The following is a 19,367-nucleotide window of genomic DNA, read 5'->3' as shown; positions in this document are numbered from 1 at the left end:
TTTCTTGAGAATAAATTCCTATAAGTGGGATTTATAAATTAAGGCTATCAAACTGCTTAAAAAAAGTAACTTAAGGGTACAAGTCATTTTCAAGGCTGTTGATATATATTGCCAAATTGCTCTCCAAATTTATATCCCTATAAATCTCTTGATTTATACCCCTACTAGCCATCTGCTATCTTTCCCTACACTGGGATTGGATTATCATTTTTAGGGGGGTGGTTCTTTGCAAATGTGATAGATGCAAATTTAGTGTTCTCATCTGTAAATCATGAAATTATGCTGAAAATTTTTCAAGTCCATACTGACAATGTATATAGGGCAAGTTGTCTGCTTCATATCTTATATCTTCTACTAAATTGTCTGTCTTTTTAAACTGGTATCTGGAGAAAGCGATTCCTTTATGAAAGAATATGGATTCTTTACCATACATGTTACTAATATTGTTGGTTGCCTTTGTTTCAACATTATTATGTTCTAAAGTTTATCTTCTTTAGGTGATAAAATAAAATTTTTCCTTCTATTCCTCTCTGCATTAGCCAACAAATATTTGTAATGTGCTTACCTTTTGCCCCACACTGAAATATTCCCATTTTACTGAACAAAGAGAGGTTAAGTAACCTGATCAAGGCCATTGTAGTGGGGCTGGGATGTTGGTGGCCTACAATAAGGTGGTGGTAATAAATGTGGAAAGAAATAAGAAGAAAACAATATCCTAGAGAAGATCCAGAGTGTCCACATCTGGCAAGAGAAGGAAAATTGACAATCTTGGCCTATCTTTGATATGCCTCTGGGAGAGTATATTCCAAGGCTCAACCATATCACAGAATCATATTTTTTGCATACTAGTACACACACATAGCTGGAAGGGGAAGAACAGAGGCCAGATTGTGGTTGAGGAGCCTCTGTTAGGGAGTCAGAGGAGGCCATACATCAGAGACACCTGCTGGTATGTACAGGCAATGGGTATTTGAAAAATCCCAGGATTGTCCCAGTATTACTGAAAGGCCAAAATGGAAAATCCATGGTTAGCAGAAGAGGAAGGGCACAGGTGCTCTTGGATATGGCTCTAGGAGACAACAAAGTCTTGGTAACACTTAGGAAATATTTGGGTCCTACCCAACCTACTGGTGAGTCTCACTGTAGCCAGGGAAGGAGCACTTCAAGTCACAAGCCAGAATAGAGGCTGAGGCTCAGCCAGGTGGAATGTGCTGGCCGTGCAGTTAAAAAAAGACAGTCACATCTCCATTTTAGGAAAATTGCAGAGTCACTTTGAGGGTGAAGAACTGAATCCTGCAGGCAGAAAGGACAAAGCACAACCCCCATGTAATATTGGGGTGGGAGTTGGGAATGGAACCTAGGGCCTGAAACATGCTAGATAAGCTATCTGCCACTGAGCAACACAACCAACTCCTAGTTTAATTCTTATACTTGCCAAGTAAGTACCTCACTAAGAAAAAGTAAAGTACTGAACAAAGTACATTCGTTCTGCTGAAGAATGAGAAGGAGTTATTAGTATAATAAAGAATAGAAATACAGTTTGTTTCTCTCACAGTCTTTTGGGGGGTGGGGGTGGACACCATGGATTAAATTCAGAGGTGATTAACCACTGAGCCACAGTCCTTTCAATTTTTATTTTGAGAAAGGGTCTTGCTAAATTGCAGAGGCTGGCTCCTGACTCAGCCTCCCAAGTTACTGGATTACCGGCACATGCCACCATACCTGGCTAATAATCATTATTTCTGAAAATCACTATGATTAGTACCACAAGTCCTGGTTCTAGACACTCTCAAGCAATTTCCTTACCCAAAAGGTTATTACCCACCACTCAGCCCCACCATGACGCTTCAGGAATTGTGAGAAGCCCTTTATGTATATTACATATTCATGCTCTAAACAATTTATCATCCCCATTTTTCAGAAGAGGAAACTGAAGCTCAAGAACTCTGAGTGATGGAACTAAAGGTCACTCTCTGTCATACACTGGTCTGTTTGACAGTAAAACCTCATTGTTTTGGCCTTGTCATTTGGGAGCATGTGTTCTGCGGCCCACCTATGTCAGAAGCCACTATATCAGAAAGTGAGAAGTAGCTGTCTCACCAGGACAAGTACTTAAATCCACACCAAGTAATTTTTAAGATGGTGAAGTATATGAACATTCCTGGAAATAAAGGTGTTTTTTTTTTTCTCCTAAAGGGAAAAGGATGTGGGCTGGGGCTATAGCTCAGTGGTAGAACACTTGCCTAGCATATGTGAGTCCCTGGGTTTGATCCTCAGAACCACATAAAAATAAATAAATGGAATAAAGGTATTGTTAAAAAAAAAATCTTAAAAAAAAAAAAAAAAAAAAGGAAAGGGATGTGGTGAACCTAGAGGGCCATTGGGCCTTAGTTGCCATCTAAGGAGCCACGTGGAGTCGGGGCCTGGGATGCCTACCTTGGATTCCGTATAGCCGGTTCAGGCGCGACCTCCGGGCCTCATCAGTGTAGGGGACAGCAAGCCAGGGCATCTCACTGAAGTACTGTTTGAATGATTCTTCTGACCTGCAGAGAGACACTCATGGGATAGTGCGGTGCCAAGTCACATAACAATGTGCAAAAGGCCTTCCGCGTGCTGGCATCTCAGCAGCCCTTCTGTGAACAGCGTCCTGAGAGACAGAAGTGCCTGGGGACTCAGGCTGAACAGGGCTGGAATTCTGAGTTGAAGGAAGCTTGGTGATGCATGACGTCGGAAAGAGAAGCAGAGGAAATTGAGGCTAAAAGGACCTGAACTTGTTCCAGGAAGAACATCCGTCTTTCTTGCTTTTGTGATTCAAACAGCCCTCAGACAGAGTACATGACCAGGGCTAAGAAAATGACTGCATGTGCACCAAGACAGCCGTCACGTCACATCCCATCAGGCGCTGGCTCTCTTCCATCCTCCCCACTCTGTATCTTTTCCTCACAATCTAGAAAGCTGTTTGAACAAATTGGAAAACAAATCCAAATCCCAAATGGCCCAGGTCTGGATTGGGATGTGCCCCAGTGTTCACAGCAAGAAGAGGTTTTTCTCGGTTCCCTTCAGACAATTATAGGAGCAAATGTGAAATGTATCTCTCTGGCCCTCTGCCAATGCCTTCCCCAAGTGCTGCCTCCACTCCTACAACAAGGAAGTAAGAAGTGTAAGGTGAAAGGAATGGATGCTAACCACCTCGGGAAAGGGAAGCAGCACCGCCCTGCACAGGCACGCCTTACCTGTCTGCGCTAACAAAGATGATCTCAAATTTCTGGCCCGCCTCCTTGATCTTCCGGTAGGATTCCACCAGCACCCGTGTGAGGCTTCGGCAGGGTGGGCACTGAAAGAAAAGAGCAGGACCTTGCTGTGCCATCAGAGGAAGACCCAAGTGAGATTGGGGACACAAGAGATGGAACTGAGCTTGCTCCTCTTCATGAACCAACATTCAGCACACAAGGGCTCCCTGCTCCGTAGTGAGCCAGCAGGCAGTGGTTAGAACAGTCCCCTTGGGAACCCTTAAAGGCTCATGTGAATAAGTTAAGGGAAACATTCTTTTAGATCAATCAAAAGAAGTCATTTTGGGGGCTAGGGATTTAGCTCAGTGGTAAAGTGTTTACCTAGCTTGCACAAGGCCATGGGTTCTATCCCCAGCACTGGAAAAAAAATTTTTTTAAAGTTAGTTTCTTGCTGCTATTATCATTTATAACATTAAGCACTAATTGCATGCCAACACTGCATCAGGAGCAGAAGACAAGAAGGCCAGAGAATTCCTGCCAGAGCAGACACCCCCAGATGCCAACCACAGCTGAGCTCAGTGGTGACATCAGTGCTCCTATTTGTCTGGACTTAGTGGGGACCAACCACTCACCCAGTGTGCAGAAAAATAGACTCCCACGTGAGACCCCTCCAGGCTGCTGCTCTCCAGGGACTGCCCATTATTTCTAAGTAAGGGCCCTGCGATGACTTCCCTGAAGGGCTTAGGTCCCCACGGGAATTCCAGACCTGAAAAAGCAACAGATGGCAATGTTAAGACTCCTCCTTATGGCGCGGGGCCCAGGAGCCACTGAGCTGCAGGCAGGACAACTTCACCATCAAATGCTATCTGTTAACACAGCCATGGGATATGCAGCTCACAAGCAAACAAAAGAACTCATCCACTACCTATGGGGCAACAGCTCCCAAGCCTGCATGGGGCCACCTCTGGATACAGAAGCAAGGCTGAGGACAAAACTGAGCAGACTCCCCAGGTAATTCTGATGGTGGGGCAGGGCTGCGAATCCCTGCCTCAGGCATTAGCCACAAATTGATGCAATCTAAATCCTAGCATCTCAGTCGTTCTCAATGCTGACCACATGTTTAAATCTACTGGGGAATTTTAAAATATAATGCTCCGGGGCCCCATCCCCAGAGAATCTGATTATATTGGTCTAGGTTGGAGCTAAGGGAACCAAGTGAGAATTTAAGTCTAATAAAAGGAAAGATTAAAACCCACCCAACCCAGATGGTCAACATTCTGATAACACTTAAGCTCCTGGCAGAAGAGTAAATAATATGCTCTCAGTTCTACAGAAAAATGTTCTTACAGGGTGGTCTGTGGCCCACTGCCTCAAAATGAGGGATCCAGGACTAGAGGGAGAAGTATAGACCAGTTTTAAAAAATGCAGGTGGCCAAGCCCACCCTGAAATAAAAGAATATAAAAATCTCTGGGGAACCAGGCTTGGTGGTGCATGCCTATATTCCCAGTGGCTCTGGAGGCTGAGGAAGGAGGACTGCAAATTCAAGGCCAGCCTCAACAATTTAGCACCCCCCACCCCAGGATGAGGCTCAGTGTCTAAGTGCCCCTGGGTTCAACCCTCCTAACCAAAATAAAACCAAAACCAAAAAAAACTCTTGATTCCAATCTTTGGGGTGTATATGTGCATGTATGTGTGTACGTGCAATTGTGTTTAAATCTTCACTGCAACACAGACACCAATGAAGCCATGGTGATGGTGAGAAAGGTTGAGCATCTCTAACCTGAAATTTAAAACTATCTGAGTCTTTTTTTTTTTGGTACTAGGGATTGAGCCCAGGAGTGCTTAACCACTGAACCACATCCCCAGCCCTTTCAGCCCTCTTTGGTATTTTATTCAGAGATGATCCCACCGAGTTGTTTAGGGCCTTGCTATGTTGCTGAGGCTGCCTTTGAACTCTCAACCCTCCTGCCTCAGCCTCCAGAGCTGCTGGGATTATAGGCATGCACCACCTTGCCCAGAGAATCATTTTGGTGCTCAAAAAGTTTTAAGATTCCAGAGTATTTCAGAGTGTTGGATTAAGAATGTTCAACTGGTAAAGTCTGTGCAAATATTTCAAAATATAAAAAATTCTGAAATCTGAAACATTTCTGCTCCCAAGCATTTCAGATGAGGGATACTCAATCTATCTTTAAATTGCGAGAGAGAGGGGCTGGGGTTGTGGCTCAGCGGTAGAGCGCTCGCCTAGCATGTGCAAGGCACTGGGTTCGATCCTCAGCACCACACATAAAAGTAAATAAATAAAATAAAGGTATTGTGTCCATCTACCAAAAAAAAAAAAAAAAAACTGGGAAAGAGAAAGGCCCCTTTAGTCTGCCTCTGATTGTGAAGGTAACAGCTGCTGCTGAGAAAAGCACTGGAAAGCCAGGTGTGATGGTGCAGGCCTGTTATCCTAGTTACTTGGGAGGCTGAGACAAGAGGGTGAAAAGTTAGAAGGTGGCATGGGCAACTTAGCGAGACCCTGTCTCAAAATAAAAAATAGAAATGACCAGGAAGGTAATTCAGTGGTGGAGCACATCCCCAGGATGGCAAAAAAGAGAAAGGAAGGGAAGAAAAGAAAAGAAATAGCATAAGAGGTCAGTATCTTGGTTTTTGCTGCTTTTCAACAGCCTTCTTAGACTTCAAAGCTGAACTTTCTTTTCCAGATTCCAATTCCTTCAGCCCATGAATTAAAGTCCCCTAGAGGGACATTCTTATCCCTTTAAAAATCTTAACCATGACCTACAAAATACCATAATTTCATCAAGACAATGTTCTCTAGCCACGTAAACCCACTTACACATATTTATTAGCATTCCCTGTACCAAGGAGGAGGGGGCTAGGGCAGGGGAAGGAGCGGGAGTCGAGTCCTAAGTGCGGATAGACAGGCTGAAGCTTCACCTTCTGGGTCATCGCGGATCACCAGGAGCCCATTTCTGCACACGACCTTCCCAGTGGTGGCATCTAGGAATATTAGCGATGGAATGTTGGAAATTCGGTATTTGTTCCAAAGTTTAAGCTGTAAAAAGAAAAATAAAAGGTCGGGGTTAAATCCAAGCCAGATTAATTGCAGAGTTCTTTTGAGACCCTCAGGAGATGAGTGAGAAAATCACTAAAGTATAAATAAAGAAATAACTGTGCTAAAGCAGGATGCTGGGCATAAAGGGACACTGACTACAATCCCCACGCTCCCGCGTGGTAGATACACAGCAGGAGAACCCAGACCCCACCCAGGCTCAAGCTGTGACAGAAGATGATGGAGGACCAGGCTTCTCCTCTCCTGGCTCTCCCATAGGCACATTCTCTGAAACGCATGGTCATGAAGATGGATGACACGTGTTTGACACAATCAGACCTCCACCAGGTGGTTAAGCAAGGAAGGGAAGCATCTCCACCCACCAGCAGCCAATCGCTCCCCTGCTTTCCCATTCTGCGGTGTTCCCCTTATAGCCCCATGGGAGAGGGACAGCTTTTCCAACAAGAGCCAAGTGGTTCAAATGTGCTCCTCACCCTCTCAGCCCCTCACCAGACCTGCTAAGATGTGTGCCATTTGGCCTACCACACATAGGGCAGCAATATCCCATACCATTCCCAACCCACAGCTCTAGGTGCCACTCCAAACAACCTTGGGGCTGCTGGCAGACTGTTCACGTTGGCTGTGCAAACTGTCAGAAGCCCTGGGTCTAGGAGGGATGAAGCTGAGAAAACCTGAACATGACAGCCCAGGTGGGAAGCCAGGTATGTGTGGGCCCATGTTTGCTCACTGCCATGGGTGAGAACCGTTCTAGGTGGGCCTGGGTGTTCTGAAACTTAACTGCCAAGCCCCCAAAGCAAGACCATTAAATGAAATGTTGGGCTGGTAACACATCTCCAGAGAGGAAAAAAATGAAGGAAGATGGCCCAAGGGCCCGCCGGTTCGGCTACTCAGCTGTGAGCCTCCCTTCAAAACAGGGAGGTTAACTGCTTGGGCACTGGAGGAACAGGACACGGATGTGACACAGGATAACAAGCATCAGAAGGCAGACTGCATGCAGCAGAGGGAAAGGCACATGTGGCCATGATTGTCCCCCCTCCCCAACGGGGTACTGGTGACTGAACCCAGGGCCTTGCACATGCTAGGCAAGTGCTCTACCACTGAGCTACCCCCATCCCCCGACCTGTTCTTTTTAGTTTAATTTTGAGATGGGGTCTCGGTTAAGTTGCCCAGGCTGGCCTCAATGTTGTGATCCTTCTGTCTTAGCCTCTGGGATTATAGGCGTGCCAAGAAACGTTAGGCTTCCCTGTCTGTAAAGACCCACATCTTGGCAGGAGAGGTTGTGGGACCCCACCTCAAACTGGGTGGGCCCTGCTTGCGGCTGCCTGTTTTTCCCAGCCCCACATTTCCGGTGGGTTCACAAAACAGCCTCTGCAGAGACAGTCTTAATGACTGATATTACATCATTCTGGAGAAACCTGATCCTGGGCTAACATTCTGAAGAGATTGGACAACAAGCAAGCATCCTGCCCCTGGGATCAGCTTCCTTAAGTTTGCTGTGCATGTATCCAGCCAGGAAGGTAGGGAGGAAAAAAGAAAAGAAAGAAGAAAGGGGGAAAAAGAGAGAAAAGGAAAGTTCAAATGATTGATGTTTTTGTTTTTTTGGTTTAAAAAGTAATTTGTGTGTGTGTGTGTGTGTGTGTGTGTGTGAGAGAGAGAGAGAGAGAGAGAGAGAGAGAGAGAGAGAGAGAGAGAGAGTGTCAGGGGGAATAATTTCTGGAAAAAAATTGTGAAAGCCAGCAAAACACAAAAACAAAAGTAAAAAATGACCATGATTCACCATTTAGGAAAGTTTAGACATTTTACATTTCCACCAGTAGCCAATGAGACAGCCTTCTTCCTAGTATCCTCACCAACATTATCATTGACAATCGTTTTCCAATTTTTATTCTTATTTTTTTAAATATTTTTTTTAGTTATACATGGACACAATATCTTTATTTTGTTTATTTTTTTTTTTTAAATGTGGTGCTGGGGATCGAACCCAGGGTCTCTCACTTGCAAGGTGAGCACTCTACCACTGAGCCACAATCCCAGCCCCAGTTTTCCAATTTTTAAAAAAATATTTTTAGAAATTGTCAATGGACCTTTATTTTATTTATTTATATGTGGCGCTGAGACTTGAACTCAGTGCCTCACACATGCTAGGAAAGTGCTCCACCACTGAGCTACAACCCCAGCCCTAGTTTTCCAATTTGAGGCTGGCCTTGAACTTGCGATTGATCCTGCCTCAGCCTCCTGAAGACTGGGATTATAGGCATCCACTGCCACACCTGGTGAGAGGATATTTTAAAGGTAGGATAACATGTGTTGACTGGGATAATCTAGGAGAGAGAGAGAAAATAAAATTGAAGAGAAAGAGAATGGCAAGAACAAAGTCCGTGAATGGGCAAAGCAGTGTGATCTGGGTCATAAATGGGAAGGTGGGGTTGTAGAAACAGCCCATTTTAAAAATTTATTCTGACTTCAAAGCAGTTTTTTATCTGAATAGAAAGTCATGCTATTTCTAAGTAAAGACAACTCTACTTTTTCTTTTCAATGGTTACATAATTTATTTCCTTTTTTTAAAGAACTGTAATGGCTGGAACTTCCAGAACAGTGTTTAGTAGCCAGCATCCTTATCTTCCTACCTGACTATAATGCACGTATCTCAATGACCTCACCAGCAAATACAATATTAGTCATTGGTTTGAGATAGATATTCTTTAACATGTTAAGAAGAAAATACAGGTGTGTGCCACCACAGCTGGCTTATTTTAACCTGCTGTAGTATTTTTCATTAGCAGCTCTTCTAAGGTTAAAGTATCCTTGCCTTCTTAGAAGAAATTTTCCCTGGCTTTAGTCCTATGTATACTATTAGGGATCGTTAGGATCATATCTTTTCTGGGCATAGGGGCTCCCCCAAGCAAATGGCACCTTAAAATGAGACTCTTTTGGGGTAACTAGACTGTTCCCTAAAGTAAACTGCAGCCTGTGAGCCTTAAAGAAATAGGACTGGATATAGTTCAGCACCAAAAAACAAACTAACCAACAAAAGTAATAACAAGAACCACGAAAAAAAGAATTGGTGGTGGGTCTTTGCTTCATGGGCAGCCCAGCCTCTCTGACGCTCAGTAGAGATGCCCCACCCCAACAGAAGCTAGATAATGAGGAACTCAAATTACTCTGGGTTCTTCATGTAGAAAAAAAAGAATTTTAACATCTCTCTCTGCCTTGCTGCAAACCACCACATATATATCATTGCTCTCAGAATCCACCTTGAGGATCTAAGAATTTATAACTTCTGTGGCCCTCACCTTCCCTAGGGATCCCATCCCCCTCCTTTCTCACAGGGTCTCAGAAGACAGCAGGTCTTGGCTTGTGTTTTACACAGTCATCATTGGATCTTTGTTTCCAAGTAAAGGGCCACTGGTTTAGAGTAAAAAATAACAATTGATTCTAAACCCGCCTGACACTGAAAAGTCAATCTTTTTATAGACTAGCCCATCATGGTCTAATTTTATACGATTGTGATTTATTTAGGAACTAGTGTCATTCATCAGTGAGCTGTATCTATCTGTGGATGGGCATGGACCATCTTTCTCAGGCTGTGGCATCAAGACTACTTGGCTCTAAAACAGTGTGGAAGGTTCAGGAATAACAACCTTATTGATCTTGATATCTGAATCAGGATCTGATTCTTAGGCTTGAAAAGTCATCAGGCCTGTGCTGAGGGTTCCCTCATGCTGCCTGAAAATAAGGAAAGTTTGAGTTTAAAGAAATGAATTATTGTGCTGGGGCTGGGGCTCAGTGACAGAACACTTGCCTAGCATGTGTGAGGCACTGGGTTTGATCCTTAGCACCGCACACAAAAATAAATAAAATAAAGGCATGCTGGCCGTCTACAAATACAAAAAAATTTTTTTAAAGAATATAAGAAATGAATTCTTTGTGTCTTCATGTGCTTGATACCTCAAATGTTCCAAAAAAGCCTCTGAAAAATAACCTTTTTGGGTCACTTGAGGATAAAAGCTAAGGATCTTTTCACCAGGGAAAATACACATACCAAAAAAGTCTGTGTGTAATTTCACAGAGCTCATGAATCCCTTGAAGCCTGTTAGCAGAACCTGCCTGATCATGGGAGGTCTATGGGCCCCAGATAAAGATTCCCTTGTCTTAAGAGTTTATTTCAGTGCAGATCTTGACCTTATCTCCATGAGGAGAACTGCATTATTGATTCATCTTTATTCCTGCCATTAAAATCTCCTCCAATAGAATTCCTCATAAAACTTGGAATGGAACCACCATTTGACCAGCTATCTCACTTCTTGGTTTATACCCAAAGGACTTAAAATTATCATATTACAGTGACGCAGCCACATCAATGTATAGCAGCTCAACTCACAATAGCTATACTATGGAACCAAGCTAGGTGCCCTTCAACAAATGAATGGATAAAGAAACTGTGGTATATATACACAATGGAATATTACTCAGCCTTAAAGAAGAATGAAATAATGGCATTTACAGGTAAATTGATGGAGCTGGAGAATATCATGCTAAGTGAAATAAACTAATCCCCCAAAACCAAAGGCCGAATGTTTTCTCTGATATGTGGATGCTAATTCACAATGGGCAGGGGGGTTAGGGAAGACTAGAGGTACTTTAGGTAGGGAGGAGGAAGGGAAGGGGAGCAAGTATGGGGGTAGGAAGGATAGAAGAATGAATCAGACATTGTTACCCTATGTATATATACAACTATATAACCAATGGGATTGTCCACATTGTGTATAACCAGAAGAATGAGAAATTATTTATACTCCATTATATATAATTCATCAAAGTGCATTCAACTGTCATGTATAACTTACTAAACACATTTTTAAAAATTAAAATTAATTAATTTTTTAAAAAGACATTGTCCCAGGGGCTGGGGTTGTGGCTCAGCGATAGAGCGCTTGCCTAGCGCATGTAGGGCCCTGGATTCGATCCTTAGCACTACATAAAAAATAAATAAAACAAAGGTATTGTGTCCAACTACAACTAAAAAATAAATATCTTTAAAAAAAAGACATTTGTCCTAGATACAAAATTTAAAAAAATATATCCAATAGAATCAGCATTTATAACTTATCTTACTATGTAAGATAATGGAGTTATGAACAGCAAATAATAAAAGGCCATTATTCTGCTGCTGCTGGGGTCTTCGACTCCTTCAGCACTGATTAGTGCCTAAGGAATCTAACCCACCTTTGTCTTCAAGGTGAGCACCCCCAAACCACTCAGGGCTGAAGGCTAACTGCACTTTTTTAAAAAGCATTCCCAAGAAATAAGTTCAAGTTTGCTTTTGGTTTGGGGGGTTGATTTTTGATTTTGTTTTTCCTTCATTTTGTTTCTATTGTGTTTTGCAGCACTGAGGACTGAACCCAGGGCCTTCTGCATGCAAGGCAAACAGTAGGCAAAAGCCCCACCTCTGAGCTACACTGCCAGCCATTTTATTAGAGCATTTAATTGTCAGTGCTTCGTCCTCTTACAAGTGCTTCCCAGGGAGGAAATATGGTAATGTAGAAAAAAGAAACTGGCTTCGGAGAGGCTGGGCTGACATCCTGCCCCTGCACCTTATTAAATGTCAGCAGAGGACATGGGAACAGGCTCTGGGCAGGTCAGGTCTTGCTGTTAGCAGTCATGCCCACACTGCAAGATGAATATGAGACTGGAAGGAGGTGAAGTGTGTTGGAGACACTCGAAAAGCACTGCCACACAGCGGACGCATCGTTAATACTGGAATCTGATTTATGCTTATTACCCCCTTGTCTTGTCAGCATCCTCTTCAAAAAATGTTTCCCTGTCAACTTTATTTTACAGTTAATCAATCAACTGTATAGTTACTAGGCTGTAAATGAAACTACTCAGAGAATGGGGATTTCCTTCTACAGCAAATGATATTTTGCCACAAGAACTGTCTACAACATAGAGCGATTAGGGCCTGTTTTATGTGGTTGGTTTGCCAGTCTCCTCCTTTCTTTACATGCCCCCCCACTCTCATGCCTAGATTTCTGATTTAATTTATTCTTGTATTTACTTTTGAGATAGGTTCTCACTATGTTGCCCAGGCTGATCTTGAACTTCTGGGGCTCTAGGGAATTCCTGCCACAGCCCCCTGAGTAGCTGAGACCTGATAGGCACGTGCCACCAAACTGGACTGGAAAAAAAAATTTTTTTTTTAATTACCTCTGTGGATTTTGCTTTTCACACTACTTAAGGGATCCCTGGCACTGCATCTGAAAGGAATTCCTACTTGGTCTCCTCAACTCTGGCTTGGATGACAAAGTGTGAAATACAGTCCAGTCTGGTACAAAGGAGCGTGGGAGGAAGAAGGAGCTGAGGCACCTCCTTGCCCTGCTGTCTTTGAACCAGGAGACTGGATTGGGGGCAAGAGCTCACATTCCACTGGGTGTCAAGAGATTTTTTTTTTAAAGGCCAGTGGCGACTTGAACACTTTAAAAGCAAACTGACTGTCGCTGCTGCAATTGGGAGAGCCCAAGTGACTTTTACATTCAATATTTGAGCTCTCTTCAGAGACTGTTCCGGGGGAAAAAAAATCCACTCAAAGTTCATTTCGATGACATCTTCAACCCTCTTCTTCCATAGCTACCCAAATGTCAAGTGACTCCAACATAATAAATATATATTAAATAAATAAATATTTAATAAATAATAATAATAAATATTAAATAAATATAAATATTAAATAAAACCCAACTCCCAGAAATGTAAGTATTCCTCAGGAGTTCGATAAATTCAGAAGCAAGGCAACAAAGATGAAATAGGAAAGAAACAAAGAGGAGACAATATGAGCTCGACTTGGCAGAAATAAAAAAGGATGACAGAATGAGCTATCCAGTTATTTGGAAGTTCCTGTTCCTGGGCTTGACGGCTGGCTCCGTCTCTGGCTCCAAGGCTGTGGTTGGAACTATCATCCTAGGAGCACTAGCCAGAAATGCTTTTATAGTGACCCAGAAAACAATCAAGCGAATATCACAAGGGACAGGATTGGGAACTGGTAAACTGTAAAAATGGAAATGAGAAAAAACAATTAAACTGAAACCCTGGAGGGATCAGTCAGCACCCGCAGATACCACAGGGAAATACAACCTGGTGATTTCTGAGAAGTCCCAGCTCACGGGGCAACACAGGACCCGCCTCTTAAGCTACGGATTGCATCTTGCACTTGACTGAGGGGCTAAGCTTTTACTTCTCAGCAGCTGCTGCAAATCTGTGGGGTGAAGCCAAAGCTAATACAGATGGAAGATTAATCAGCAAACTCCTTGCCCAGGTCAGCTGAACCTTCTCAGGCACTTTGCTCCTGGCCCTTCCACCCTGTGCTGACCACAATCAGACCACCTTTTCTATGAGCGCATAAAAAAAACAGATCCAGAGAAATGTCGCCAACCTTCCTAACCAAACATGACCAAATCCCATTGTAAATACAGTCTGAGAGAAAAAAATTCCACTTGTCCCCACCCCCCAGTGTCAAGGGAATATATATACCCTGAGGGTTACTTAGCATAAGCTAAGACTGCCTGGGCCTAAGTCGGCTCCAGACACTTAGTAGTTGTTGATTTTAAGCAAGCTACCTTACTTCTCTTTTGGTTCCTCCATCTGTAAAATGGGGGTAACGGAACCTACACCTCACTGGGCCATTGTGAAGATTAGATGAGTTACATTAAATGTTTAAGAATAAGGCCTGGCACAGACTAGGTACAATATGACATATGTGTTAGCTGCTATTATTACCAGCTATTACTATTGTTACTGCTATCCCAGCACCATCTACTAAATGCTCCCATAGGAGTTTGTCCTCATATCTCGAGTTCAGACCCAATTTTTGACCCCTTTGCTCTTGAGGCATGATTCCAAGTGTGTGATTTGGCCTATTATTGTCATTTTTACAGCCTGGTAGAGCAGTTGGCCCAGCACAGTGCTCGGCATGTTATGCATTCAATAAGTGATGGATGAATGAATAGAGGAAGGAAGGAATAGAAGGAAAGGAGGGAGGGAGGGAGGGAAGGAATAGAAGGAAAGGAGGGAGGGAGGGAGGGAAGGAATAGAAGGAAAGGAGGGAGGGAAGGAGGGAATAGAAGGAAAGGAGGGAGGGAATAGAAGGAAAGGAGGGAGGGAGGGAGGGAACATTGTCCTGGGTCAGTTAGACTGGATGCTTACTAAGCAATCAAGTTCAGTTTTCTAAATGGCTTCTTCACTACCAAGTCTCCTCCTAGTTCCTTAGGGGCCTAGAATTTATTTATTTCTTTAATTCCCTCTTTCCCCCACCTCCCACCTTCCTCTCCAGTTTTTAGCAGTACTGGGAACTTGACGGCTGGCTCCGTCTCTGGGAACTGGACCCAGAGGCTCACAACCACTGAGCTTCATACACTCCCAGTTCTTTTTATATTTAATTTTTATTTTAATTTTTTTTATAGTTGTAGATGGACAGAATGCCTTTATTTTTATGTGGTGCTAAGGACTGAACCCAGTGCCTCACACATGCCAGGCAAGTGCTCTACCACTGAGCTACAGCCTCATTCCTCCTTTTTATTTTTTGAGACAGGCTCTTGCTAATCTGCTGAGACTGGCCTTCAACTTGTGATCCTGCTGCCTCGGTCTCCCAAGTTGCTGAAATTACAGGTGCGTGCCGCTATGCTGGGCCAGAACGTTCTTTAAATTGTAGAATAAATGATTCAATACAGTTGTTCTTCTCTTTTAATCTGATGGTGCCTTTGACCTCTGTGTGCTACTCACTTTCCCATCTTTCCTTTGCCCAGAGTTGTCACAGAACAAACCATGTGAGGCCAAGAAAAAGATGCAGGTGGGCTGGACCCAGCCAGTCAGAACCACTACCAGCCTATGAGAATTCAAAGAGCTCCTAATGGATTGCAACGATGACACTGGATTTTTATAGCTCGTTTAGACCTATGCCCCCAAGGGTCACAAGACTGTGAGGTTTAGAATATAACATGTCTACTCCGCTTCCTGCAGACATCAGGCATTAAACATGCCACAAGCCCTTCTTCTGGGTCCTCTCTGCTACTGTATTAAAAAGAAAAGACTGGGTAGATGAGACATTAAACATTTATTCTTCATTCCTTTAAGTCACAGTGTGTTTTCTAACTGACTTGGCTAAGCTGTGCTATCCAATAGGGCTTTATTAAATTGTGATTTACTTAATACACTCTAATCGAAGTGCTGCGTGGAGGCAGGGAAGGTTCAGGTATGTGGGTGGTGAAACACCATGCCTGCCTTCGGGACCCACAGAGTTTATAAGTGGAAGATGGTTAAAAAGATCAATTTTGTTTTGTCTATTTTACCAGAGCAAATAAAAATATGGAGCTACAACTATACACCACTCAGGCACAATATAAGGCAGAGCTGCCAAGTGCCAGAAGAGGCAAACAAAGAGGGCAGGAAGGGAGACTGGCTCCATCCTAGTGTGGTGACTGTGCCAGGAAGGGCTCTGCATGCTAAACCAACACCCAGCCCGTTTCCAACCATATGAACAGGGGCAGCCGCCAGGACCAATAGCTCAGCACAGAGTTTGGTCCTCCTTCAGCCAAACGTTTAGTCGGTGCTCTGCTGGATGGCAGTGTGCTGCTGTCAAGTGGTCAGGAATGTGGTTCTGGAGCCCGACGGCCTGGGCTCAAATCCTGACTGTACTGTATACCAGCTGGGTGACCTGAGACCAATTACATCACCTCTCAGGGCCTCAGTTTCCTCAGGAGTAAAATGAGGATAACACTACCTCACACAGTCGGTGTGAGAACTAACTGGGCAAACGTGCAACATTTAGAGTACTGTTTGGTACACAATAAGTGTTCAATAAATGCCAGAAATAATGATGATAGGGGCTGGGAGTGTAGCTCTGTGATAGAGTGCTTGTCTAGCATGCAAGGGGCCCTGGGTTCAATCCCCAGCAAAAAGAAAGGAAAGAAAAAAGAAGAAGAAGAAAACATAACAGGAAGATGATGATCCCTCAAGAAAATATCTCCATTTCTCCTTGGCCATAAGTGGAAAAATATGATGTCCCATATCGTCTTTATTTAGGCCCCTTGTTCGGCTACACATTCCTATTTCCAAGGGAAATGACCTCTGGGGCCTTATGTCCATGTGGAACTTGTCTAGATAGAGAGACCAGAAGACAACCCTGCACACCTCAGCTTGGTGTATAGGGACTTCTTAAGTCTTAAGGTCTCGCTGTGCTTGCAAGGTACTCTTTTACAACAGAAATCATTTTGCTGCTAGTGCAAGAGACAGAGATCTAATAGGCTACTTTTGTTCCCTTGTCCAAGGGGGATGTCTAACCTCCACAGCTGCCAGCCTTCCCCACACCTCACTGGTTCATACAAGCTTCCATCTTTATGTGTCCCTCCAAAGTACTCACAGATGCCCCGATGACTCCCAGGATAAAGGGCTGCACACTATGCCTCCCGGATTGAACACAAAACAACCACTGTCCCCTAAGGCCTTGTTTCAAGAGGATCACTGTGTTCTGGCAGCCCCCAGTCCTCCACTGCATGGAGGCAGGAAGTAGAGGGCAGGGGTGAGAGCACAGGCCATGGGTGATGGCTCTGGTCGGAATCCTGGGCTCTGACATTTTGGGCAAATGCCTTACCCTCCCCAAGCCTCACACTCTTCAGCTGCATCTGGTACCATGGTCCCTACCTCCTAGATTATTGGAAACTTACTGATACAAAGATAGTGTTTAGACCTGTCCCTGGCACACAGTGGGCACCACAGTGCCTTTGCACACTTTGGATCAGGGAGCCCGTGCTAGGGCAATGAGTGCTGCTGGCTGCAAGAGCACTGAGGACACAGCATTTGACTATGTGCCATTGGAACCTTGGCAGGGGGTGGGGGTCACCATAATATACCCAAAGAAATATAAACCATTCTACGAGAGACTTACTGTCAGAGGGTAAGGAAAGGAAGGGGAACGCTGAGGAGTCTCCTTCCCCAGCTCCGGCTTTGAGAGGGGCAAAAGCACAAACAGGACAAAACTACAATCCTTCCAACATGGCCCGGAGTTTATCCCAGAGAGGCAGATTCTTTCTGGGCTGGTATCCAGTCCAAGGATCCTTCTTTCTCAAAATAGGAGCTAGGCTGAGCATGGTAGCATACCATTTCCAGTGACTTGGGAGGCTGAGGCAGGAGAATTTTAAGTTTAAGGCCAGCCTGAGATATTTAGTGAGACCCTGTCTCAAAATAAAAAATAAAAAGGGATAGGGATGTAGTTCAGTGGTAAAGTACCCCTGGGTTCAATCCCCAGTACACAAAGACAAATACACACACACACACACACACACACACACACACACAAATTAGCTAAAACTCCATTAAGATGCAGTCCCTAGTTTTAACTACAACCCCCTAAAATACAGGGGTTGCTTGAACCATGCAGGCAGAATCAAGGAGGTAGAAAATGAAGCAGTGCTTCATGAGGCTTGGAGGCTGTCAGCTTTATGACCCTGGTGGTGAAGGCCACAGTGGGATACTGCTGAGGATGGAGTGTGAACATGGGAAAGAGGCTGTATTCCAAGTGCAACCAGCATTAGGTGCCAAGAAGAAGGAACTAAAGGAACTAAGGCATTTCTGAGACCTGGGCCCTCCTGGCCTCCTTCTCGGGGGTCACAAGAAAAGCAACTAGGCCACTAAACTTCCTTTCAGAGAACAACACCTTCACCTTCAGACTGGCTCCCAGCAATAAGAACAATTAAACATTATGAGATGTTAAGGCTGGTGGGCAATGTCTACAAATACAAAGATAGACATGTACAAGGTTTCTCCCCACACTTCCAAAAATGCAGAAATACAAAATCTTTCTGAATTACTCCAGTACACGGCTGGCTTGGAGAGCCCCAGGTCCCCAACACTTGGAATTCGTTATCGTTTGTAACCCCCATTAAGGAGGTTCATTTACTAAGCCATGTGACTTCCTGCCCAAATGACTCAATGAGCCGGGAGATGAGCAGTTTGTTGGGAGTACAAAGCAGCATATGGCTGCCAGGTTCTTCCCGGCCAGCACCGCAGATGAGGGAAAGGCTGCCGGGTTTCCCCACGCTGCAGTTCTCACAAGCTGACGGAGGGATTTCCTATAGCCCATCTGGTATCAAAACCTCCACTGGGCAGAGTGGTTTGGAAAAGCGAGGGGGTGGCTTGTAATAACAGACTGCAGAGGGGGAAGTTCTCAAGAAGTGGCTTGCAGTTTTCATGAGAGGGGGAGAAGGAGCCAGAGTCAGAGTGAGTCTGAAATCTGAGAGATGTGTCCCAGCCCCAAAGGCAATAACTTCTACTGGGGGATAGGGTTTCTGTGCCTTATGTCGCTGGTCACTGTGGATTCTTCTGCAGTTATAAGCGGGAAAGAGTTCAAGTTTGCCCAAGTTCATTCTGAGTAGTGCTGTTCCTCCTCCCCTCCACTGGGTACTGCTGAACCCAGGGGCACACCACCACTGAGCTGTATCCCCAGCCCTTTTTACTAAAGGTCTCCCTAAGTTACTGAGGTTGGCCTTGAACTTGTAGTCCTCCTGCCTCGGCCTCTGGAGTCTCTGGGATGACAGGTATGCACCAGTGTACCAGGCTGAGTTGTACCTTTTTGCTTGAACATTGGGACCTTGATCTAATATCCTTTTTGAGAGATGTGTTACCACACAAGCTCAACCCAGAATGCCAAGGTCATTTCAATGAGGAACCAATTCTGAGTGTTTTCACACCAGATCTTTATAGGACTTACAAGGTTAAAACAAAACAGAAAGGCAGAAAGGAAGCCTAGGAATGATGAAGGGAGAGCACCATGCCTTGTAGATTCAGGGGGATCTGCTGGAAAATGTGCTTGTTCAGGCAGCAGTATGGCCCACCTTGACCCTCCTTAGTTGAAAGGCGATAGATGCTACCAATTTACCCAACCAATCTATACGCCATGGCTCAGTACTACATATAAGGTAATTAAATTTGGGAACTGCCTACAGCTGATGAAGGAACTTGCAAGAAATGCGCCAACAAGTTTTCTCTGTCAGTTTTTTTTTTTTTTTTAAATAGG

The 19,367-nt window shown here is 44.3% G+C and overlaps 1 protein-coding gene and 1 non-coding gene across 3 annotated transcripts in view; both read right to left on the bottom strand.

The window, feature by feature from the left end:
- Positions 1-19,367, bottom strand: part of Nxn (nucleoredoxin) — a 147,747-nt gene that overhangs the window by 19,194 nt on the left and 109,186 nt on the right. For both annotated transcript variants that reach the window (XM_076870479.1, XM_076870480.1), the window contains exons 2-5: positions 6,169-6,286; positions 3,863-3,996; positions 3,234-3,334; positions 2,437-2,543 (exon numbers count right to left, since the gene is read on the bottom strand). In XM_076870479.1, coding sequence (XP_076726594.1) covers positions 2,437-2,543; positions 3,234-3,334; positions 3,863-3,996; positions 6,169-6,286 — 460 coding nt within the window. The remainder of the gene's footprint in view (positions 1-2,436; positions 2,544-3,233; positions 3,335-3,862; positions 3,997-6,168; positions 6,287-19,367) is intronic.
- Trnaa-ugc (transfer RNA alanine (anticodon UGC)) lies at positions 8,265-8,337 on the bottom strand. The gene has a single exon. It is a non-coding gene; the product is annotated as a tRNA-Ala (tRNA).

Source organism: Callospermophilus lateralis, chromosome 11, assembly GCF_048772815.1.
Source record: "Callospermophilus lateralis isolate mCalLat2 chromosome 11, mCalLat2.hap1, whole genome shotgun sequence".
NCBI lineage: Eukaryota > Metazoa > Chordata > Mammalia > Rodentia > Sciuridae > Callospermophilus > Callospermophilus lateralis.
This window is presented reverse-complemented; position numbering and strand designations above follow the sequence as displayed.